This window comes from Acomys minous (assembly GCF_964271855.1).
Source record: "Acomys minous genome assembly, contig: scaffold_97, whole genome shotgun sequence".
NCBI classification, from domain to species: domain Eukaryota; kingdom Metazoa; phylum Chordata; class Mammalia; order Rodentia; family Muridae; genus Acomys; species Acomys minous.
The window spans coordinates 5004-30121 of NW_028182114.1; the positions used below are offsets into that span (position 1 = coordinate 5004).

Genomic DNA, 25118 nt, shown 5'->3' on the forward strand with positions numbered 1-25118 from the left:
AGTCCCGTTTCACAGGAAGTCGCTTTGAGTAATAAAGTCTGTGGGAAAACTGTCGATTCCCTGTTAGGGAATTAGATTTGTTCTGGCTCCAGCAAAGACAGGGACTAAAAACTCCTGTGTGAGCCTCCGGAGGCGGCGCCGTGGTGTGACGTCACTTCCGGGAGCGGCTTCCCAGGCCAGCTCTTCCCTCCGGTTCGCGGGAACCTAGTTTGGGGCCGAGCAGAGGCTCAGAGCGGCTGCTGCGGTGCGGAGGGTCACGTTAGTCGTCCTGGTGTCCGTGAAGGAAGCGCCGCAGTCGAAGAGGATCCACCTACGTTCACCTGAAGGCGCGGGCAGCGGAGCGCGCCGAGGTAGGAAGCGGGGACACCTGCCGCCTCGGCGGCGGGCGGGCTGGAGGCTGCGGGCAGGGACGCCGCGAGAGCCGGGACCCCGCCGCACCCCTGGCCGCCCCTGGCCTGCAGTTGCCCCAGAGGGCTGGAGATCGTGCAGCCGGACCCGAAGGGTCGCGGTCCGTGCGGGGCTGCCAGGTCCCCCGGGCCTGCGTTCCGCCACCTTGCTGTCACCCACCTCACAGGTAGCCCTAGAGCATCCTCCCGGGGGACAAACGCAGGCGCCTCTGAAGAACGCGACACGCCCTCCGCACGCTTGGCGGCTGCGGCGGCTGGAAGTCCCCGGTGCGCACCTAGGCCGCCCTTGGCAGCCAGGGCCTCAGGTGGCAGGTGTCAAAGGCCAGCCCCGTGGCGCCTGGAACTCTCAGAATCCTGTTCAGTAATTCTTGCGGGGGAGGTGGGGGCGGGGGCGAGGCAGCGTCAAGAAGAATCCAAGACGTGAATCAGCAGCTCAGGTTTCTTGAATATTCAACAATAAGGAAGGTTGCACTGGCCACGTGAGGTTAAAAACCCTGTTTCAGCGTCTTCTCAAGCCCAGGGAAACTAAAGCCAAATTTTAATCATTTAATTTGGTTGACTATAAACCTGATAACCCTTTTTCTTTTTTGTTCTTTCCATTGACTTGATCAAGATTACTTTTGAAATATGTTTGACTCTTAAGTTAAAATTTTTAAAAATGTCACTTTCAGAACAGCTGTTGCTGGCTTGAAGGTGCAGTGTGTGTCCCAGCACCTCTGGAGGCTGGATTAAGATCAAAAGTGCAAGCCTACTTGGACGACCCAACAAGTATACAGGCAGCACCTAGGTAAGTTATCGAGACCCTCTCTAAAAAATTAACATTTTTTTTTTTAAGGCGAGATGGGTAGAATTTACAAGACCTTACCAAAACAAAGGAGCACTCCTTAATAACAACCTAACCCTCGGGTTGACTATCACTAGCCTGTGTAAGTCCTTGGGAGTTTCAGTAATTATATTAACAAAATAATATGAACGATTTTTTTTTCCTTCTGTTCCTATGCTGCATTTAGTACTATGAGGATGACAAAAATCTCCTATTACTTGGTGTTTGTATGTATGTTGGGATTAAGTCCAGTGAAGATGAGTATTGGAAAAATAAAGGAAAGTAGACAAAAATAATGATGTGTGTTATGAAGGTCAAGAAAAAAGATGTAAATAAGCTTGTTCTAAATTTACCTTCCAAAGGAGTCCACAGAGATAATTTAGATGAAAGGATGCTGTTAGAAGTACGTCTTCATAAAATAATTGAGTACCACAAATTAAAAAGAACATTTTATTTTCTTTTGGATTATGTTCTAGGTTGAAGACTAATCCTTGAATATGTCCTTTTCATTTTTAGATAGTGAATTCCTAAGAAGAAAATAATGAGCTGTCTATTGGTTGTTCTTTAAGTGTTCGGACTCAAAGGTGTATAGGTTTGTTGCCAAGGCCAAAGAAGATGGCAACCCCTTATGTCCCAGTTCCTATGCCAATCGGAAATTCAGCTTCCAGCTTTACAAACAACCGAAATCAACGGAGCTCTTCTTTTGGCAGTGCCTCGACAAGCTCAAATTCTTCCAAAGGCCCGCTAGAAGACTCAAATATGGGTAACTTTAAGCAGACGAACGTTCAGGATCAGATGGACAGTACATCACCGGCCTGTGGCAGTCCTCTCATTAGGACTAAATTTACAGGTACAGATTCTTCCATTGAATATTCTGCTAGACCAAGAGACACTGAAGAACAGCATCCTGATGCAGTGAATTGGGAAGACAGACCTTCTACACCTACAATTCTGGGTTATGAAGTTATGGAAGAGCGAGCTAAATTTACCGTAAGTATTGGCTTTTGCTGCACACCGGTAACATGTAAAAGATTGGTTTACTGGTGTGCTTAAGTGTGTGCTGATCAAAGCAAGCCTATAGCTCAGATTCGTTACCCTAAACTTCTGTGCCTTTTGCCCGGTGAGTTCTGCCATGCTACTGCAGACTCACATTTCACTACCAGGCATCCACCCATCTGTAACTAGCACACAGATGAAGAAAAAGAACATTAGCACACTTGGACCACCCCATTCTCCCGACAGTCAGTACCCACTCACCCAGTATTTTTCTGGTAGCCTCCATTAATTTTGCCTGTTCTTGTATTTGACATAATTGTAATTATTGAGCATAAAGTCTTTGGGATCTGGTTTTGATTCAGCACTGTGCTTGTGAGAGTCACCATTAATCTTGCATGAATTTAAGTAGCTCATTCTTGTTCTTGGTAATACTTATGTTTGTGGGTTCTTTCAGACACTATTCAGTACTGGTCACTTGCGAAACACATGCACACATTTACTTAGGAATAAACCAGCTAGTCCAGTGGGCCAGTCTTGGAAGATGCTGGTGAGCCATGCTCTCTCTGAAGGGGGCCTTCCATATCAGTGCACAGTTTTTCCTCATTCCACACCTCCCTAGTGGTGCATTTGCCTTTTTCCTTCCTTATTTTATGTATTCTAGTTTATATTTTCTTTTTCTTTTCTTTTTTGTTTTGTTTTGGGTTTTTGTTTTTATTTGTTTGTTTGTTTGTTTGTTTTGAGACAGGGTTTCTCTGTATAAAATCTCTGCCTGTCCTGGACTTACTCTGTACAGGCTGGCCTCGAACTCACATTGATTCGCCTACTTCTGCCTCCAAGGGCTATAATTAAAGGCATGCATCACCATGCCTGGCTCCTTAATGACTAGTTACATTAAAACATTTGCATGTTCTCTTATACGTCTCCATCTTACATTTTCTGTGCTCTAGACACAAGTCCTTTCTTAGATATGTGTGTTGTGACTGTTCCTTCTCTGTTGTCCTCCATCCTTGGGGAATGTGATGAGTGTAGCTTTTTTTTTATATATTTTATAATTTATTCATATTACATCTCAATTGTTATCCTATCCCTTGTATCCTCCCATTCCTCCCTCCCTCCCATTTTCCCCTTACTCCCCTCCCCTATGACTGTGACTGAGGGGGGCCTCCTCCCCCGTATATGCTCATAGGGTATCAAGTCTCTTCTTCGTAGCCTGCTATCTTTTAACATGCCGCAGTTTACTATTTTCTTTTATTGCTAACAGCCTTTTCTCTTGTTCCTTTGCTTAAGATGCTCTCTGCTGTGTGGTGTAAGCTGTTCTCAGGCTCACCATGCTCCTGCCTCAGGGTCCCCGTGCTAGGGTTAGGGCATGTCGACTACACCTGGCTCTGGCTCTGACAAGCACTTCTTTAAAATCTCTGCCTCCTCTGGTGCTGTGAAGGTGCTGCCCATGCTTTTGTCTAACAGTTTCTTGTTAGACCTTTCACATTTACATCTGCAGACCATCTAAGGGTGATTCCTATGTCCATGTTACAATGAAAGGCCCAGCCAGTTACATTTTTCTGTGAAATCACTTAATATTTTTATTTATTATTTTATTTAAAGCACTCTTCACTTCCAGTGTTGCCTGTGACATAAATCATAAAGGTCACTTTCCTGTCCTCCATCTTTCTCTTTTACCAGTTCTACATTCTGATTAGCAAAGTGCTTAACACATCATGATACCCAGTCGTTTCAATGCTCCGGCCCTACTGTTTCTCAGGACAGCACTGGGCACTGGGTTTGCTCAGGACAGCAAACTGGAGAGAACCACCATCCTCACAGTAATGTCCACAGATATCTGATGAACATGTTGGCTTTACCCTCTTAAATTCCTCCTAAGGATGTTCTGCAGTTGTCCATGCTGTGGATACTCCTAGAGGAGATCTATGTTTATATGCTTTCTGTGTAGCCCTGGCTGCCCCTGAAATTCACTCTGTAGATGAGGCTAGCTTTGGACGCATACAGATAGATCTGCCAACCTCTACCTCCCAAATATTGGGATTATAGGCATAGGCCACCTCACCCTGCTTGATTTATATACTTCAATACTGTGTGTTTATGCATGTTGGCCTGTATGTGTTTATCGTTAACCCTGCTAAAGTTACATTGGATCAAAGAGTTTGTTTTTGGATTTTCTTGCATTAAAGTTTTTATGTTTACTCTGCTGCTTTATGTTGATAACATGCCTGAAGAAGGTGACCTCCAAGAAAAACTATTGACATGACTTTTGAAGAAACAGTCTGGTATAGGATGCAGTATCATACTGATGGGACAGGTTGAGAATCTGCATGGAACTATCATTCAGAACATTTTACCAGTTATAGCCTGATAGCTGTTTATTTATATCGACCTACCCATCTTATAAAGGAATATATACTCATTAAGAGTATGCTAGGGTATGAATGCTTGTGACCACCTAGATTCATATATTGAAGCCTCACCTCTAAGGTGATGCTGCTAAGATGTAGAAGTGAGGGGGTGAGATGGCTCGGTGAGCAAAGTGCTTGACACCAAGCTTCAGAACTTTGGTTCGTTCACAGGACCCACACAGTAGGAAAGAACAAGTCCTGAATTTCGCTCTCAGACCTCCAAACATGTGCTGTGGCATTTTGTCTTGGTCATACTTTTTAAAATTATTTTGGTGTCTCCACTTTCGTATATTTGATTCTCTACATGATTTAATATTTCTTGCATAAAAATTGCTTGATATATCGTGGTGGCGCACGCCTTTAATCCCAGCACTCGGGAGGCAGAGGCAGGCGGATCGCTGTGAGTTCGAGGCCAGTCTGGTCTACAAAGTGAGTCCAGGACAGCCAAGGCTACACAGAGAAACCCTGTCTCAAAAAAAAAAAAATTGCTTGATAGATGAGGTAACGTTTTCTACAAATGTTTGATCTCTTTCTCTGCCCCCTCTTTCTCCCTCTCCCCCTTTTCAATCTCTCTCTCTCCCCCTCCCTCCCTCCCCTCTCCTCTCTCTCCTCTTTCCCTTTCCCTCCCTCCCCTCTCCTCTCTCTCCTCTTTCCCTTTCCCCCTCTCCCCTCTCCTCTCTCTCCCCTCTCCCCTCTCCCCTCTCCCCTCTCCGTTCCCCCATTTCCCCTCTCTTCTCTCTCTTCTCTCCCCTCTCCCCTCTCTCTTCTCTCCTCTCTTTCTAGGTATATAAAATACTAGTAAAGAAAACCCCGGAAGAAAGCTGGGTAGTTTTCAGAAGATACACTGACTTCTCTAGGCTTAATGACAAAGTAAGTGGTCACATCCCAAACTGTCTTTCAGTTGTGAGTGATACATCTGTCCCCTGCATCTTCTTTGTATACACCTTCCTTGTAAGTTATACAGTCTTTGTTGGTTCATGAGAAAACCATGTCATCCATTTCACTAGAGTAATTGTTCAGTCTCATCTATACAGTTTGCAGCATATTTATGAAAAATTGTTCCAATAAATATGAAATGCTTAACATTTTATATGTGATTATATAATCTCAAGTGTTTGAGAAAAATCTATTTAACATCACTTACAAAGATTAAAGGAAAGAGAACAAAATTGTGTAATGTTAATGTTAGTTCTGTTGCTGCCTACACTGTTAAAACTTGGAGTAGTGGTTTGGAATAGTGGTGTGGGTGCTCCTTAGAACCAGACAAGCTCACAGTCAAGCTTGTGGCCAGACTGGACTCTTATCTGGTGTCTCTGGGGAAGAATCAGCTTCCAAGCTCATTCAGGTAATGGTCAGAGTTTAGTTTCTTGATGGTGTAGGGCCTGGCACTTGTTTGCTTGATGCCTGTCAGCCGGAGATCATTCTTAGGGCATGGATCCGTCCATTTATGTGGTCCCTCCATCTTTAAAGCGGCAGCCCAAGTTTTTTTCATGGACTACTCAAAAGCTGAATAGATAATGCACCAGAGCAGATTCACAAAGCCAGTTAGGCAGTATCTATGGAATGAGAATGCAAATTACAGCTATAGTGACTCCTGCTCCTTACCCACCAGGATGACCAACACAGAAGGTGGAAAATACCATGTGCAGATACTAGTGTGAAGCAAGCAGAATGCATGCATGCACAGCTATGGGAGACAAGAGGAACCAAAAGCAGAAAAAAGCTTAGCTTAGTTATCTTATGCTTGTTTGGTGAATAGTTTCAAATAACCCTTGCTATAGAATAGTATTCAGTTCGTGTAACTGCATTAAACATTTTCCCTCTTTCTTTCTCTTTCAGTTAAAAGAGATGTTTCCAGGCTTTCGATTAGCACTTCCTCCAAAGCGCTGGTTTAAAGATAATTACAACGCAGACTTTTTAGAAGATAGACAATTAGGATTACAAGCATTTCTTCAAAACTTAGTAGCTCACAAGGACATTGCTAACTGGTATGTAACAAATTGAAGTAAGAGATTATAAAATCATTTCAAAAACCAGTTTAAACTAAAGAATAAGTTTAGGCCCAACTTCATATCCACACATAATGGAGGGAGGGATATAATTACTTCTCTCAAATACATGGAATTTTCTTGCTTTCTTTTAGACGACAATTTTATTTAGCATTTCATAATGTAAAGAGAAAAATCTCAGTGTACAATGTCCTCAAACTACCCAGCTGTTCCTTGATTTTAGTATCCAGCGTGTTAGCAATCATTTATACAAAATGGCTCTTGTAATGGTCAATTTTTGGTTAATGTAAAAATAGCTTTGAGGCTAATATTTTTATATTTCTCCAAAGTGATATAAAAATTAGAACATTAGATTAATCCATGCAGTAAAGTAAAATTTCTGGAAACATTGAATAGTATGGAAAGGATTGAAGTTTTTGTTCTTGTTTTGTTTCTGAATATAAGAAAATCCCTTAATGAATTACTTTGCTTGAAGGATTTACATTATTAGAAAAATTAGAACTGTTTTGAAAAACTATAGTGAGCAGGAGCATATGGTGGATGTCTGTAGCTGTGTGCAGTTTTTCAAATAATGGAAAGTAACTAAGAAATCCTCTTTTTCTTCTATTTTTTCCACTCCATCTTTATGGATATCTCCTACAATCTTCCTTCAGACTTGCATACTCCATATGAGCATCTTGCTTGCTCTTCAGTGTGTGCTGCCTCAGCTTGCAGAATAGTCTTGACAGTTTACACCAATTTCCAGCATCGTCATCTTTTGCACATCCCTCACTACTTTAATATCTTCCCTTATGTTTTAGGATCCACTCAAACTTGTCTACTTTTCCTCCGTCACTGCCATGTCCATCCTGGTGCTAGTAGGTCGCTACCTTAATTGAAATAGTCTTTCCTGCTTATCTTCCACTCCTCACTCACACTTACTTCTGTGGCTCACTAGAGTCTCTTACCTTTTTGTGATACAGTTTGATGATATCATTCTGGTCCCATCCTTGCCTATCTTTCCAGCCATGCGTTTGTTACTCCTCCATTCACCCGTTCTCTGTGCATGTGCCATATCCATCTCCTCTTTCTCTAATGTCATCATGCTTCGTGGTCTTCAAGCACATTGTTTCCTAGAAAGGCAGCATTTCAGACTCCTACCCCACTGTGACTCCTGCACACCCCCAAAATTTCAACATACACTTCACTTCATTAGCTAACCAGCCTTGTTGGCTAGTCCCTGACCTCTCTGCCACCAAAAACAGAGTCTCTTCTTTCTTGTAGTATTTGCAGAAGCCCTTCACTGCTTTGAAAGTTGTCTCCTAGTGCTTTAAGACACCTGTGGTGTGTAATGAGCTTCTATCTTCTAGGTAGGATGGTATTGGCTTAGTACCAGTCTTGAGAATTTAGATGATAACACTTAAGCCATTACAAATACAGTTTGGTTCTCATCACACCCAGTTAAGAAAGGCTGGTTGGTATTTGACTTTCATCACATTTTGGGCTGCACATTATTTTTTTGATTACTTGGGTTTGTTTCTTTCACCAGATTGTAAGATCTAGTTATGTCGTTATTTTATTTACTGTGCAGTCCCATGTTTCTCAGACTGTTGAGTTGGGCAGCTCCTAGTAAGAGTGTCTTGAATGAGTGAAGGAAGGAAGGAAGGAATGGCAGGACTGTTGGTATTCCATTAGAAAAGAGAAGTTTGTGCAAATATATATGTATGTGCATGTGTATATATGTTTTTGTATATATTTTATATATATATATACACACACATATATAAAAGAAGAAAGATGCCAGGACCAAAAAAAGCAACTAAAATCATAAAAAAAAGGACTTTGAAATGTATCTTATACCATATCATAAAGAAACACTATAATATAAGATACCTATTCATACTTTCTTTTTTCTCTTGCCCCATATTCAGTAAGTAAAATGTGCTAAATTACACTCTTGGCCACTTTAAGTAACTTTCTTGTAATTCAATTGTTAAGGAGCAAAATGTAACTTATTCCAGTGCATCTTTTTAAAAATTACCAGTAATAGATTTCAGTCACAGAAAGTAAGGTATTACAGACAGGCTTAGTACAGAAACCTGGAATACCAGCACTCGGAAAGTAAAGACTGGAATACCGTGTACATTTGAGTTCAGCCTGTGCTACATAGAAAGCCTTGTCAAAAAATGAAATTGATGAAATAAAATCAATCAAATCTACTTCTCAGAAAAAAGAAAAAGAAGAAAAATGTGGGACAGTGGAGAACATATGCCTTATATGCACAGGGTCTTGGCTTTGAACCCAGAAATGCAAATAAAAAGAGTAGACATAAACTATGCATGGTGGAACATCCCTTTAATCCCAGCACTTGAGGAAAATGCAGGCAAATTTCTGTGAGTTTGAGGCCAGAACATCAGGGCTATGTAGAGAAAGCCTATCTTAAAAAAGAAGGCCAAAAAAAAAAAAAAAAAGGTGGGAGAAGGAGGAAGAAGAGCTTGCTCAGTTAACAGGCAGGCAGCATAAATAAGTTCCTCTTCTGACCTTGAGCAGGAGGCATGTACATAGTGTACTTACACACATGCAGACAGGACACTTTGTACACACAAACTCTAAACACATTTTTAAAAATATTTCTTAAACAACTCACTGAGCTTTGCTCAATTAATAAATGTGCATTTCAGGAAAATGAAAGTCTCTCATCAAGTAAATTGGTGAAAGTTTCCAATTTCTTGGCATCTTAGAGTATTAAAACTTTAGAAGAATCTCGTTTACCTCAACATGTATTGTTCTAGGTCTATTATTACTTTTGTCTTATATCATCAGACATTTAGGGAATCCACTAAAGAATTTATATTGGATTGAAAAATGGAATACCTTTCTTTGTCACAAAGTATACATTATTCCTTCTGAGTGATGTGTAACATTTATCCTATAGTGAAAGAAGTTCCTTACATGGTTAGTATGAGAGAGTGAAGAGGATTATTCATCTGTTGTAAAAGTTAGCCCTAGCACTTTCTCAGAAAAATGGGAATAGAGCTTCCTCAAGACCCAGCTATTCCACTCCTTGGAATATACCCAGAAAATGCTCCACCACACAACAGGGACATATGCTCAACCGTGTTCATAGCAGCCTTACTCATAATAGCCAGAACGTGGAAAAAGCCTAAATGTCCCTCAGTGGAAGAATGGATAAAGAAATTGTGGTACATTTACACTATGGAATACTACTCAGCTATAAAAACAAGGAAATCCAGAAACTTGCAGCCAAATGGAGGAAATTAGAAACGATCATACTGAGTGAGTTAACCTGGAAACAGAAAGACTCACACAGTATATACTCACTTATAATTGGACACTAGCCCAAAAGGCATGCCCCATGTCTTCACTTACCAAGAGATTGGGACAGATGTGAGGACATCCTACTGGGACTCTAGGTAAGAGAAATATAGGAGATGGGGAAATAGAAGGATCCAGAGGATCTTAGAAACCTACAAGAAGAAGATCATAATGGGTGAATCAGGGCCCAGGGCTGTCTGCTCAAACTGTTGCACTAACCAAGGACAATACAAGTAGTAAACACTGAACCCCTACTCTGATCTAGCCAATTGACAGGACATCCTCCACAGTTATGTGGACAGCAGGGACTAACTCTGACATGAGCTGTGGTGCCCCGTATTTGAGGATCTCCCCTTTATGGGGAGCCATGGTGGCACTCAAAGAAAGAATAGGCAGACTACCAAGATAGACTTGTTTGCCTGTAACCATAAAGTGGGGGAGGAGATCATGTGATGGGAAAACAATTGAGTTGTAATCTGAATAAATTAATTTTTTAAAAAAAGTTAGCTTCAGAACTTCATAATCTCATGTCATGTTAAGAAGTTTGGCTCCTGTTTGAATAAAACAATGAAGTCTATAAATTGCTGCTATTGTGATGTAGATTACTAAAGTAGAGGCCCTGGACGGGAGGAGCAGCACTGAAAGGAGGATTTGTATACCTACAAGGTAAGGTTGAGTTTGGGAGTAGCAAAATGTATGAATCAGAAAGGAGGAATTGGAAAATGTGTAGTAAGTCTGAGGCTGCCAAAGAGATATTGACAAATGTTAAAATTGGCATAGTGCTACCCTGCTTTATTTTTGTACTGTCTCTCCACCTTTCAGGATGGTGTCTTCTACAAACACAAATGCCTTCTCAGCCTGTCAGAGGCTGAACTGTTCCTGTTGCACTCCATCTATAAGATTTCTATGGTCTCTTCAATCTCAAGTCACATAGGAGAGGGAAGAAGAGACTCCACTGTTCAAAGACAAGACTTTATAGGATTTAAAAATACAGGAAAGAAGTCTTTCATTTTCTTATGCTGGAAAGGGAACAGAGGAAATTCATCCCAAGGGAGAAAAGAACAGATAAAATCTCTGTACTTCTTTATGATAGATTGCTACAAAGAAATGTATTCTGGTGTACCAGGTACTCCCAGCACTCAGGAAGTGAGGCAGGAAGATTTCAATTTCCAGACTTTCCTGGCCTATACAGGAAACCCTGTTTGCTCCTACTAGAGTGTTGGTTATTAGCTTCACTGCTCTTCCAAGGGACCCAATTTCAAATTCCAGCACCCACATTGGCAGCTGACAACCTTGTGTAACTCCAGTTCTAAGAAACTAACACCTTTTTTTCTTCTGTGTGTATATATGTGTAATGCACAGACACAGACAAGGGTAACACACACATAAACATCAAAATACAAAAGTAAATGAAGATAAATTTTACTGTATCTTTATATCCAAATAATTGTTTGTGTATTAAGTTATTCTCTCACTTTCCTGTCTAATAGCCTGTGCTCCTTACAACACAGCTGTTGTCATTAAATAGCTGGCAGCTCTTAGCACTGTTAGAATTGCTCCTTGAGAATATTGTTTTCAGGTCTATTGATAAAACACAGCAAAAACAAAAGCAGACTATTTCCATTGTAAGAGGATTTATTGAAAGTTTTACCTGTTCAACAAATACTTACCTAGAGCTTACTGTATGGAAGTAAGAGTACACAAAGATGAATTGCTAGTCTTGCACTAAATCTAAGTGAAAAGATAAACCCCAAAGTAATAATTGAAAGAAGTATGTCTTAGGGGAGGAAATGTCAAAACTTACGACTAGATGACATTTGAGCTGCTCTCTAAAGAATTAATGATATTTGGACCATTTTTGAGATAGTAAACAGAGATTTGCCAGATGAAAGACAATTTTCTGCTCAACCTAGAGAAGTAAAGCCTACAGGTCATATGCTGGCAACAACACAAAATGGTTTGTCAGAGTAGGGTACAGTCACTTGCACGGTCTTACAGTTAAAACACCGGCATCATTTCACCATTATGTGCCATAGCAATATTTTACTGTTCTCTGTTTTCACAAGTAATTCCGATGTTTTTCTCATTTTAAGCTCTTTAATCTACCAATTAAACCTTAAGAAGTCCTGTGCACAGGGGTTTTCAGACACTTAACACCACGCCTACTGAGAAACTCTGATGGATAATAATAAATAAGCTGAACCATGAGGCATAAGAGTCAGGTTGAGCAGGGAAAGCTGATCCAGGGTAACAGCCAGCGTGAGTAGAAGCATGAGATACAGCTCCAGATACTAGATATAGGTTCCAGGAGTCTTGTGAAGAAAGTTAACACTAGACTAGGTAATTGCTTTATCCAGTTCTGAGAACTGTGAATGTGATCTTGAAGTGTTCTGGCTCACAGAGGACAAAATTGATTAGTAGAGACTCTAGTGATCAGAATCTACCTAAGCGCCCTGTACCACACTTCCCACTACTTCAGAAGCCTCACTTCACCCACTAGGCTCATCATACACTACGATCGTCTCTCACCAGTTGTAACTTTTCACCTTCAGTGTTTTCTTTAGTATCTCTGTGTATGTCTTTTTATCTGAAATCCCTCTAATACTTTCATACAGTGGCTTCTATGCCAAAATCTGTATTATTGTCTTTAATATGCCACTGCACTGTTTCATGATTGTTTTTCTTTTTAAATGCAGAGGGAAGTATAAAGACCATTTAGCTACTAATCTATTTATCTTCCAAAAACTGTTAAAGTCTAAGGAAATAAAATATCTATGAAAGAAAAAGGGGACAAGTAAATCTAAGGGGAAGGTTTAATGATCGACAGTTTATATAGTTGGAAAGTACAATTGGACTCTTTGAGAACACATTTTAAAGAGAAGCAAAGAAAGATTCAAGTTACAGTACAGAATCCACTGAATCTATGTCATAGAATAGAGCCTTTGGGTGCATATGTATTATTAAGACCACCTTATCCATAAATCATATATTAGCAATGATAGTAAAACTGAGCCGATCCATAGCATACATGAGCAATGGATGTATATATACTGATTCTGAATATTTAATGCTCTGTGGTCAGTGATTCCCAAATAAATATAATGACTTCCTTTCCTAAAAAGAAGAAAAGTATTGACATTTCTTGGTTTTCTTAAATAATACCACTTCTTGAAGGTTCTTGTTTGTCCACACTTTGGACTACATTCCATTTGAGGATATGAGTGTCTTATTCTACCAGTTGAGTCCTATTAAAGCAGAAGGAAAGATAGAGAGCCACGTTAAAGTTGGAACCAGTTTACACATGGAATAGAACTACATTGAAAACAACTTAGGGGAACTGTTGAATTCAACTAGTGAGCCACAAATCATAAAATATTTTAGAGGAGAATTAAATAAAATTGCCATCCCACCCCCAAAAAAACATCCTTCAGTGGGGTGCAGTGTCAGCATCAGTATTGAGTTTATAACAGAAGTAATTTCTCCTTTAACTTGGGGGAGGGGATAAAGCGAGTGAGTACACTTCATAACTATGTGTCCCTTCCAAGTAGCAGCATTCCAACAATTAATTGGTAAACATACATGTTAGAGAAGTGTGAGGAAATCTAGGTATACGCCTGTTAAAAAACATCTCCTATTAAGTTGTTATGGACTGAAAATACTAAACATCCATGTGCTCCCATTTGCTTCTTAGCAGACTCCTTTTAATCTTTGTTTTAGTCAGCATACAAAGTAATGAGTTCCACTGTGAGAATTTCATTTTTACTTCTGTCTTTGTTGGTCTCTTCCCATTTCCCTCCCTGTTCTTCGGTCGCCATTTTGCTCATCCTTCCTCCACCCCCCTGTCTCTCCTTCTGCAGTCATGTCACGTGTACTCTGTTGTCCTCTTTTCTCCCTCCTCTCTCATGTTTTCTTTCTAAGATTCATGGCATAGGCACATGCATATCCACACACATATACCCGTATATGAGGGTTCTCATATGAAAGAAAACCGTTGGTATTTTTCCAACTCTGAGATAATTCACTTAATAACTTCCAGTTGCATCTGCTTTCCTGAAAATGTCATGATTTCCATTTTCTTTGCAGCTGAATAAAATTTCTTTGTGTATATATATGTACCGCATTTTGATTACCCATTCCACATTCTTTCATTAATGGAAACTAGCTCGTTCCATTCTTAGCTATTGTGAATAGAGTAATGGACATGGATGTGCAAAGATTTCTGGTATTAGATATCGTTGGATATATACCCAAGTGTGGGATAACTGGTAGTTCTGTCTTTAGTGCTTTGAGAGTTTCCATACAGATTTCCATAGTGGTTGTACCAACTTGCATTCCTAACAGCAGTGAATAAAAAACCTCTTTCCTCATATCTTCCCCAACACTGTTTGGGTTTTTTGATGAAGCCATTCTTTCTAACTGGAGATGGAATAAGGGGGGGGGGGTTAATTTGCATTTCACAGGTTAAACATTTTTAAAATGTTTATTAGCCATTTGTATTTCTTCTAAATTCTTGGTTCAGCTTATTAATTAGATTTAACTGCTTGTTTTTATTTCTACACCATAAGGCTGGTAGTCCTGTTCTGTACTCTGTGCTCTTAAACCAGTTGCAGTATTCTAAATGCCAGAACTTGAGAGTGGTACATGCAAACTGAATATGTTCAGAGAGAAATGGCCCACAAAGAAGTATTTAACCTAACCAAGACATAAGCAAAATAATTTTCATATAGAAATGTCCACAGACTTACACTCTGAAGACGGATATAGGGTTCATCTCTACCACATACATTATGTTACTGAGAAGGTCAGTTTTTTGTCTAGACTTTGGTATCGTTTCTGAGATAAAGAAAGGAATATCTTGCCTTCCAGAGGAGCTGTGAGTGTGAGAGCGGTGTTACGCAGTGTGAAAGTGTTAGTGTATTGGTGTTGCTTTTTCTAGGACATGAAGCATTAGAGGAAATGGAGTAACATCCTTAATGCTTGGTGTTGTCATGTAAAAGATTTGGTCTTACCCTGAATGGTCCAAAGCGCTGAACGAAGACTCATAAGTAGAAGCCTAGGGGAGACAAATTAACTTTGTAAAGAAAATAACTGATTCGCCACAGGGTGGTTTCTATAAGAGACAGAAATGGAGCATTACCTGTTGTCGGAAGTTTAAAAGGAACAAAAGGCAAAGTAGGTGGTTCAGCTCCATCACATTGAAGGTCTTCCATGATTATGGATGGACATTTGCCTTTTCTCAGCTTCCCTGAACATGTGTTCTTTCCTGTTGTATTGTAAATATGTAACAGTCTAGAGTTTGCTTACCATCAGCTTCTTTGCTCTCTTTGGAAGTTTTGTGGTTTTCTTCATACTGTACTTATATATTCCTATTTTGCTTTTGAAGAGATCTCATTGAATATCCATCTTTACCTCCTCATGATTACACAGCCTTGTCACTGTAAACCTCTCTGGCCCAGTGTAACCCAAAGCCCTATTCTCTTTACAACATAGGGTGGCATCTCCTTTATGTAGTATGTGAATTAAACATATTCTTGTCTTTTACAAATAAGGAAAGTTTAAGCTACATATATGTCAGGTTATCTCTCAGGCCCAAAATTGCTGTTTGAAAGAAGAGAGCATGCTTATAGTGAGAAAGTCCACTGTCTTCACCTACTGCTGATGACATGGTCAGAATTATTACTCTTAACATCTGGGGGGAAATATGTATATGAAGTAATAAACATAGCAAGGGCAGTCGTTAATATATTTCAGACCTCAGAAGCATTCACCGGAGGAGAGCATAAATTGAGAATTGCAATTCCTTCATAGCAAGGTGACAACTCTTCAACTGTTGTACTCATGCTCTGAAAGGCCTTTGCTACTCAGGTTGCTGTCCTCCACCGTTATTATATATATATATATATTTATAACAGCAAACTTGTAGTGTTTATTTACATTTGTAAGATCTATGAATAGCATAATACCTTTGTGTCTTTTGTAGTTTGAAATTTGCATGTGGCTACTTCTGTGAAGACATTTTTATATTATTACAAAACTGTTTGCTCACACACTGTGTAGCTTTAATGTGCCCTTTGCTTTCTGCTTTCTTTTGTAAACTTAGTTGTATGCCAGCTAATTTTTTTTTACCTTTGAAAAGCCTTGCAGTGAGAGAATTTCTTTGTCTGGATGATCCACCGGGTCCCTTTGATAGCCTAGAAGAAAGCAGGGTAAGTGCTGTATTATATTTCATATAAAAAAAGAATAAATAATACAGTACAATTACTACATTGTTTCCTGGATAGATTAGCAAACAGCAAAATGTTATCAGTTCAAACTGTAGTGGTTTTATACAGACAGCTTTTAATGTTTGAATCAAAGATTTCTTTCATTGAAATATGTGGATCGAGTTTAGTAAAAAATAAAAATAAAAATTCATACATGGCATGTAATGAATAAAAATCTGAAATCTTTTCTACTTTATTTTTACTGCCTGAAAATTAATAAAATGTATGGGAGTTTAGATTTACTTCATTTGACAGTATGATTTTATGATGATCATTCCTTTTTTAAAGTATTCAAGTGAGGAACTTGCTGTTATATTCAAATTGAGCTGATCTTCAGCAGTAGACGGGATTGTCCCGTTAGCAATTCAACTCATGTTTGATGGCACTCAAATTACGATAATTGACGCATTAAAGTGGCCCATTTCTTAAAGCAATAGGCTAGATTCACAAAACAGATTTGGTAATAATAGATTAGCTGGAATTTTATGCAAGTTTACCCCAAATGTTTAATGGCATTTAAATGAAACAGATTTAATGGGTAGGCTCGTAGTTTAGTGCAGTTAAACTGTAGCACTTCTTTGTGTTGAAGTAAATGCTGTAGCTTTTTAAAAAGCAGCTTTATTGAAGTAAAACCTTCAAAAGCCTTATTCATTTGCTATTTTGTTATTTCATTGTAAATACACAGCTTAGTAGTTTTTAGTATTTATACAGCTGTGGAACCATCATCATAATCTAGGTTTAGAATATTACCTCAAGTCATTTTGCAGTCTGCATCCCTAGCCCAAGACAACCCACAATCTTCTTTCCTTCCTATAAATTTGCTTGTTCTCTTTGTTTCATATATATGTATATTGTCCATGCAGTAATGTATGACATGTTTATACATATCATTCACATACAGTATACATAATCTTTTGTGTATATGATGTGGATGTTATGGTAGAGTTACATGTTTTAATCTTTTCTACTTTCTTCCACATAGCATGTTTACAGGGTATTCCATTTTATCACTTCTATCTGTTGTGCTTTTATCACTTTTTAATGCATGCACCAAATTGCATTTCCTTAGCCATCATCTGAATGATACTTACATTGTTTGCAGTTTTATTCCATCGTACTCACCCCCTAGTACATGTGTGCTTCCTTTCTCTTGAGTTGTTACCTAGAAAAGGAATTATTTTTTTGTAACACATACTGATATTTAACCTTTTAATGAAATTGATAAACTTCTCTAGAATAATGGACTGTTTTACCTGAATGGTTTCCCACTGGTAGTTTAAGAATTTCTGTTTCTCCATCCCCTCACAAACATGTGACATTATATAACTTCCTTTTTCCCCTTATATTGTTTTTCTTCTAGCACCTTAGGTAGATCATTTCGTGCCTTCTCTATTAATCTAGAAGAAAAGCCAGCCTTTACTTTTATTGTCATTTCCTTGTATATGATGGATCCTTTTACTCTGTTTAGAAGATCTCTATTTTTGATCTTTAATAATTTAATTGTGCTGCATCAACACGTGTCCCCGTGTTTATTATACTCAAGCGTCCTGCGCCTGGTGGCTGACACTGTGCCTCATATGTGGCGGGTTTTTGGCCATTACCCTCAAGTAACTCTCAGTCCCCTACTCCCTTCTCCCTGGAATTTTCATTTTGTTGCATAACTCTGAAGTGTTGGTGATTTTTCTCTAATTAATTTTACCCAATTGGTTTTCTTTGCTTGCAAGATTGGGTTATTTCTATTGGTTTGTCTTCAAGTTCAGGATTCACAGTTCTGTCTCATCAGGTCTGCAATTGTCTCTTAGTAGTTTCATTTCAGTCCTTGTATCCTTTAATTCCAAATTTTTCATTTGCTTCTATTTGTCTTTCTTTCTCATTATTACAATTCTCTATTTGCTGAAAAATAAATATACCTTTAATTTCTTTGGCTTTACACAAGCTGCTTCAAAAGTCAATCTGTATACCATTATTTGAGGTCATTTAGAGATAGCGTCTGTTAACTGTTGTTTTTCCCTGCTGTGCTTGTTTTTGTTTTTCATGTTTTCTATTGTTGAATACTAGACATTTCACACACATTTAGCAGCTTTTGATCTGGTATCTGCTCCATAGACTGTTGTTAATGGTCTCCTCATTTAATAACTATGATACCTATGTAGTCACTGGGTTTTGACTCATTTTGTTATGTCAACCTAAGCTGTGTTAGGCAAGCTGTATTTAGGTGACCATATTGTACTGCAGAACAGTTGGCATTATCACTGTCTCACCTTATCAAGCCCGTGAGTCCCATCCTTCCTACAAGACAGTTCTTAGACACGTTAAGGTTTATGTTTTTCCTTTTACCACAAAAAAAAGAAAAAAAATCTTTTAAATAGTTTTAATTCAAAATATGCACTTGGCTAGTTGGAAAGTTCAGATTCCTGAAACTCCATGATATTGCATTAGGGACTACATACTTCTTTGGCAAGGCCAGTTCATTGCAAAATTGTTTGGAATATCTTGTTTAAATAAATCATCAAAGCTATATTAAGCCTATACATTCAACAAGACAATGTGGGATGTAGCTCCTAGAATTTTTCTGTAAAATAATTGTAGTTTCTTATAATTGTATTTGAAAATGAATATTTGTTTAGAAATTCCCTTCTGGCTTTTTTATTTCAAAACAAAACTGACTACAATGGCTTATAACATTGGCTTGCAGATTCCTCCAGCAGCCTTTTATTTAAGAGAATGTGTAAAATGACAATAATCAACATCTTTTCAGTACAACTTGAAATTAATCAAAAGATCAGGGGACTCAATCCAGTAAATCTTGTTCCTACTTTCTCAACCTGCACAATATTAACAGGAGACATTTCTACCCCTCTAAATGCCTCTGCCAAGAAGGACACTGAGGCTGGACATTAACTTGGACTGCCCTCTTTGGGAAATATAGAACTGTCCCTCTGAGGGAATAAATCACTGGAAGAAAGGATGTTGGAGCACACAAGCAATAAAGAGGTTGTGATTGGAAGTCAGTAATGAGAACCGGGTAGAGGGGCACATACCAGTAATCCCAGCACTAGTAGGTGGATCAGTGTTGGCTGTGACTTATATGAATGCCCAGTCTCCACAATCACAGAATGTATTGAAGATTCAAAAAAGTTTTAAGAAAACCTTATGACTACAAATTATAAAAACCTAAATCTTAGACTTTCTATCCCCCACTTAAATTCCAACCTTGAGGTATTCTGCAGCTTAGGAACTTAATTTTTCTTGTTCCTAGGTTTAAGAAAACCAGAAAGGCATGTGAAGAGTGCCTCTGGTTGAGACATGTTTTCTAGAAGCTGCTGCTAGTCACAGAAGATTATGTACATCACATCCGTCATCATTTAACAGTACAAGTCATTCAGAGCTGTTTTAGATTGGTTGTTTACTAAGGATACAGAGTATTTTGAGTTCTCACTAGGAGGTAACCATTTTTCTAATGGTTATTCTGAAAGCATAGTCCCTAGAACTAACGCTCCTTTGCAGAGAGGGTTTTTAATACTGGGACAAACCCAAAGGCTTATAGAAAGCTTATTTGTAGAATGGAATGATTTTATTACTGTATATTTTACTCTTCAGCTTCACTACTTTGGAGAGTTATTCCCAATATTTGTTCTGTCAGCTGACACATCAGCAATGTGTTTTCCCAGTGCTTCTTACCATCACTCATCTATAATATCATTACCCTTTTAATTCTAGGCTGCTTTTCTTGGTTACCAGCTGAACTTTCTATATTAATAGATACATAGGGCTCTTCTTAATTGTCCCATAACCATACTTCATCATATTTTCTGTGATTTTTATTTTACTACACTCTAGGACGCAAGTGTAATCTTTAAATTATTTTTTGATAGTAAAGCTCACTTTTCACACCAGTACTTTAATTGACTTGGCCTTTCTCTATGGGTGACCACTGATCCCAATACTGACTTTGAAAGTGCTAACCTGTCCTCATGAGCTAAAATTTCCCTGAACTGTAAATCATTCACCCTGCCTGTGTGTAGCCAGGCAGCTCTGTTTCAGTTAGTATCTCCTCCTGCCAGTTCTGCACAATTAAGTAGAGCAGCTTTAGAAGCTTAGAGTCTGAAGAGCAAAGGTTCTCCAAGTTGTTTTGTTTTGTTTCCAAAATTGGCTGTCCTGTAGGAATTGTATAATCAACTTGTGAATTCCTTGAAAATCCTTTTGCATATTATTGTGAATATTCTTCAGTAAATGTTTGATTTCTTTTTCTCCTTGACTTTCAAGACAGGATTTACTCTTAATCCTTTATTGATAATTGCTGTTTTATAATCTCAATTTTTGTGATTTAACTGCTGGATTTTGTATGTTTATTTCACATCCCTACTGTATCTTGGCAGACCCTTTTGAATTGTCTGTGTTGCTAATTGTTTTCTTAAAATCCTTACATCCACAGTTTTTCCTTTCTGGTACCTAATCCCATGCATGGCATTTTCATGTATTACTGTGCTTGCTAATATTCTTGGAGATAATTGAAATCATCACAGTGGGCATTCTTTGCCCTTCTTCCTAACCGTGAAGAAACCTTGTATCATGTCAGGTGTTTTCTGTGAGCTATTGTAGTTGTGGTTTGATCTCATGTATCTTTTTGAGGTTAAGGAAGTTATTTCTTACTCTAAGTTTGCTATGTTTTAGGGTATATGTTTTCTGTGTGCTTTTGATGGTTTTATTTACATATGTAAGGATAACCCTGTCTTTAATCAGCTCAAATTATATTCATAGATTTTTTAAATGAAAAAAGAATTATTTCTGAGATAAAATTCATTTTTAATTGCTGGATTTAGATGACAGTGATTTTGGATCAAATTCCTGGGTGTATTGTTTTCCTTTCCATCTCTTGGTGAATTTAGAGTCAGAACTGTTCCAGTCTCATAAGCTCAGAATAGTTCCTCTTTTTCTGTTCTCCAGAGCTACTTGAATACTGTTAATGCCTTTTGTTACTTCAGTCTTCTTAGAACTTGCCTGTAAGACTAATTTGACTGTTAACTCCTTTAGTTTATTAGAGTTTAAATAACCAACTCTATTGTTTTTAATAAATGGCTGTAGTTTATTCAGATTATCTATTCTTGAGGAAAAACTTTTGTGGGGTTTTTTTAATAGAAATTGACAGTTTTTCTAGTTTTAAAAATAAAGCCATATAATGCTATTCTTTATTTTCTTACATGATATTCAGTTACTTTCTCTGTAATTATATATCCACTTTTCAGTGTTTGCTACTATAGTTATCTCAATGAAGACCACATAGAGGTACTACTCGTGCATGGAAACTGAGTGCCAAAATAGTAGTAATCTAAAAAGATAAGTATGAAGAAATAATTGCTTGGATTTGTACACATATTACTTTGATATCTGTTTTCCTCACTCTTCAGTAATGCTTTTGAGAGAAGTAGTACTACTTCAGTACATAATGTTTCCTCTGCCTGCATGTTGTTTGTAAAGGCTTTCTGTGAGACTTTGGAAGAGACTAACTACCATTTACAGAGAGAGCTGCTTGAGAAGCAGAAGGAAGTGGAATCCCTGAAGAAACTGCTTGGGGAGAAGCAACTCCATATAGAAACATTAGAGAGCAGACTCAGGTGGGTCATGACACTCCCAGCTGCAGTCTAGCTGATCTGACTCCTAGTACTCTAGGCTCTGTGTCCTTTAGATTTTAATGTGACTTAGGAAACTTCTGATTCTGAAAGTCCTGGGCTCTTGGCCTACTTCCTTGTAACTGTTTGAATGTAAGAGGCTGAACATTTAAGGACAAGGAGCCTCAGGACGATAAAGCTCTAGCTGATGAAAATCTTAAGTGATTTCATGATATGCTAACTTCGGACTACAAAAGCTAGAGTTTGCCTCCCCATCAGTATATACCGAATGCATGTAGGAAAGAGTCTAAATTTCTACAACTGCTGATTTCACTGTGGATTCCCTTATTTAACCCTTAATAGCCCCATGACTACATAGACTTAGCAGCTGGGGGCTAAGAATATTGCATGTTTTCACAACAGTGAAGGCACACATATTATTCAGAATAAATAATTTTCTGTTATAACATACTTTTAGAACATTGTCTTTAGAACCTGAATCATCACTGTATGTGTCAGGAGCAGAAGGTGGACAGATCCTAAGGGTGGAGTCCTCTGTACTTCAAGTCAATCGGGATATCTTGGATGAAGAATCTAGGTATATAATTGTCTTAGTTAGGGTCGCTGTAACTGATGAAACACTATGTGCAAAAGCAACTCAGAGAGGAAAGGGGCTATTTGGCTTACATGTTTATCATCAAAGGGAGTCAACACAGGAATTCAAACAGGTTAGGAACCTAGAGTCAGGAGCTAATGCAGAGGCCATGGAGAGTTGCAGTTTACTAGTTTGCTTTTTTTTTTTTAAGATTTATTTATTTATTATTATGTATACAGTGCTCTGCCTGCGTGTACACCAGCACACCAGAAGAGTGCATCAGATCACATTATAGATGGCTGTGATTCACCACGTAGTTGCTGAGAACTGAACTCTGGAAGAGCAGTCAGTGTTCTTAACCTCTCCAGCCCCCTAGTTTGCTTTCTTATAGAACTCAATACCGCCAGCACAAGGATGACACCACCCACAATGAGCTAGACATTTCCTTATGATCACTGATTAAGACAATGCCTTACAGGCTAGCCTCCAGTCCAGCCTTAGGGAGGCAGGCATTTTCTTGGTTGAGGTTCCCTCCTCTCTGATGACCCTAGCTTGTGTCAAGTTGAGATAAAACTATCCAGCACAATGTTTAGTTTACTACAACCTGATCATTTAAATCCAGAGTACTGTTTCTGAGCTTTGTGTTGCTACATAATAAGTCGAGAGAGAGAGAGAGAGAGAGAGAGAGAGAGAGAGAGAGAGAGAGACAGAGAGAGAGAGAGAGAGAGAATGAGAATACACTAGTTTATCCCTAAGAAAAGAGTTTGCTGACCAGCCAACTTTTTCTAATTGCCAAACCCAGTCTAGTAAGGGCCTTTGTCTTGGAAAATTAAGTAGAGGCCAATGAGATGGCTCACTGCTCATAGAGGTGTTTGCCTCCTGCCCTGACAATGGGCCTCCAGTTCCTTCTTCCCACTCAGTTGAAGGGGAGAACCGATTCCTGTAAGTCATACACACACACATATAATCTAAAGAAATGGATATAACTTTTAAGTGGGTAGCATCTAAGGAATGACACCTGAAGTTGACCTCTGATCACTACATACATGTACATGCACACACAAATACATTCTGATTGAATATATGATTATTTCTCCATTAAATGTATAAGTAACCTTTCTGTGAGAAGATAATAAAGTGAGAGTATGTATCTGTCTGTCCCTTTGTCCCCTTCACTGACATAATCTCTTTCTTCACAGAGCTGATAATAAGCCACACTTCAACTCTAGAGAAACCAGAAGTGCAATAGCAGACATAGAAGTTGCACAGTTGGCATATAATGCTGAAGATGACTAACACACTGGTGACAGTTCGTCCATTTTGTCATTGCAGCAGATTTTCAGCAGAGTGGCAAATACCACCCTAAATGACTGCAACAGAAGAGAACAAGAAAGCACGTGTATAAAGTTTACATAAAGTTTTTTTTTAAGTGATCAGAATAGGAACTATATTCACTGCTGCTTCTGTCTTTTACCCATCATTGTATTTACTACACTGAAGAAAAAAAAAAACTAGTTAGATTTGTTGTCAGGGCCCATATTCTTAAATACATTACATAAATTATTACAGTGTCTTGCCTATATATTGCTCCAAACTACTGTGTTTGTGTGCGTGTGTGTGTGTTTGTGTGTTTGTGTGTGCTTGCTTATCTTAAATCACCGGTTATATTAGGTGAAAATTAATTGCATGTTAGAATCGGGGTTATGTTTCTATCTCAGACATGATATAGGTTTAAATCAGTGAACATACAGGAAAGATACAGATGAATCCAGTTTGAAATGTTGATATGTCTATCATCTCTAGAAAAAAATTGCTTATTAAAAATGTGAATACTATTTAAAAGAAGATGACTTTCTTGAACCAAAGATAAGTGTTTTGAGCTGTAATTAGATAAGCAAAGCGATAAAACAGCCTTGATTTAAATGATGGTTAATTAATGTCAAGATACTTACTGTAAGTGTCCGGGCTTATTAATATGTTATACTTGGATATTTTCTGCATAATCTTCAACTCAATTTTCTACCCATAGATTCAGTGGGGTTTGCCTCATTCAGAACACTACCTCTTTTTGCTAATCAAGGCACATCCTTTTCAAAATACATTACAGTTTTGAGGCAAATGTGTTATAGAAAAACAAAATAAGTAACCATATATACTGCAAAATTCCCAAGTAGCTTGACTCCTGGTGTTCCATTTGTATTTCTATGTATGTGAAGATGTTATGCTGTATTATGGCTGATTTTGTTTATAATGTATTTAGCCAACTGATGCACTTTATGATAATTAAACTCATTTGTGCCAAGTTCATTTGGTGAGTTTCTTTAGTAATAGAGTTAGCTAGAAGGATGATATAGTGTCTTTACTCTTAGTAGAGAAGTCTCCCAGGGTCTGTGAGACAGCATTGTGAAGCATCTATGCTTATTTCAGCTCTGTGTGCAGTTGTGAAAATGCCTTGTTTCATCTTGATAGTGTCAACTTGTATGTTTTCTATTTCCACTGTTTGCATATTATTCTTAATGTGCAGTACCATCATGAAATCCCAGTTGGCAATGGACTACATAAGCCTTCTAAAGTCTGAAAGAACCTCCTAGAGAAATAGAATAACATCTTTATTTCTCCTTTACAGTGTCTTAAGATACATATTGAGATGCAGTTGTTTAAAATTCTACTAACACAAGTCATTACATCCAGTG

At 38.4% G+C, this 25118-nt stretch overlaps 1 protein-coding gene across 3 annotated transcripts; it reads left to right on the top strand.

Annotated features, from left to right (window-relative positions):
* On the top strand, nucleotides 1-24732 carry SNX16 (sorting nexin 16). Of its 3 annotated transcripts, none has more exons than XM_084803448.1 (9): nucleotides 1-350; nucleotides 1079-1194; nucleotides 1747-2220; nucleotides 5418-5504; nucleotides 6474-6622; nucleotides 16095-16164; nucleotides 21700-21836; nucleotides 22309-22428; nucleotides 23625-24732. In XM_084803448.1, the coding sequence occupies exons 3-9, from the start codon at nucleotides 1846-1848 to the stop codon at nucleotides 23719-23721; spliced, it is 1035 nt and encodes a 344-aa protein (XP_084659574.1). In that variant the 5' UTR covers nucleotides 1-350; nucleotides 1079-1194; nucleotides 1747-1845; the 3' UTR covers nucleotides 23722-24732. The 3 variants fall into 3 exon arrangements, with proteins under 3 accessions (XP_084659574.1, XP_084659575.1, XP_084659576.1); XM_084803449.1 differs by having other exon boundaries at nucleotides 1084-1194; XM_084803450.1 differs by lacking the exon at nucleotides 22309-22428 and having other exon boundaries at nucleotides 10-350.
* Nucleotides 24733-25118: the final 386 nt, after the last annotated feature.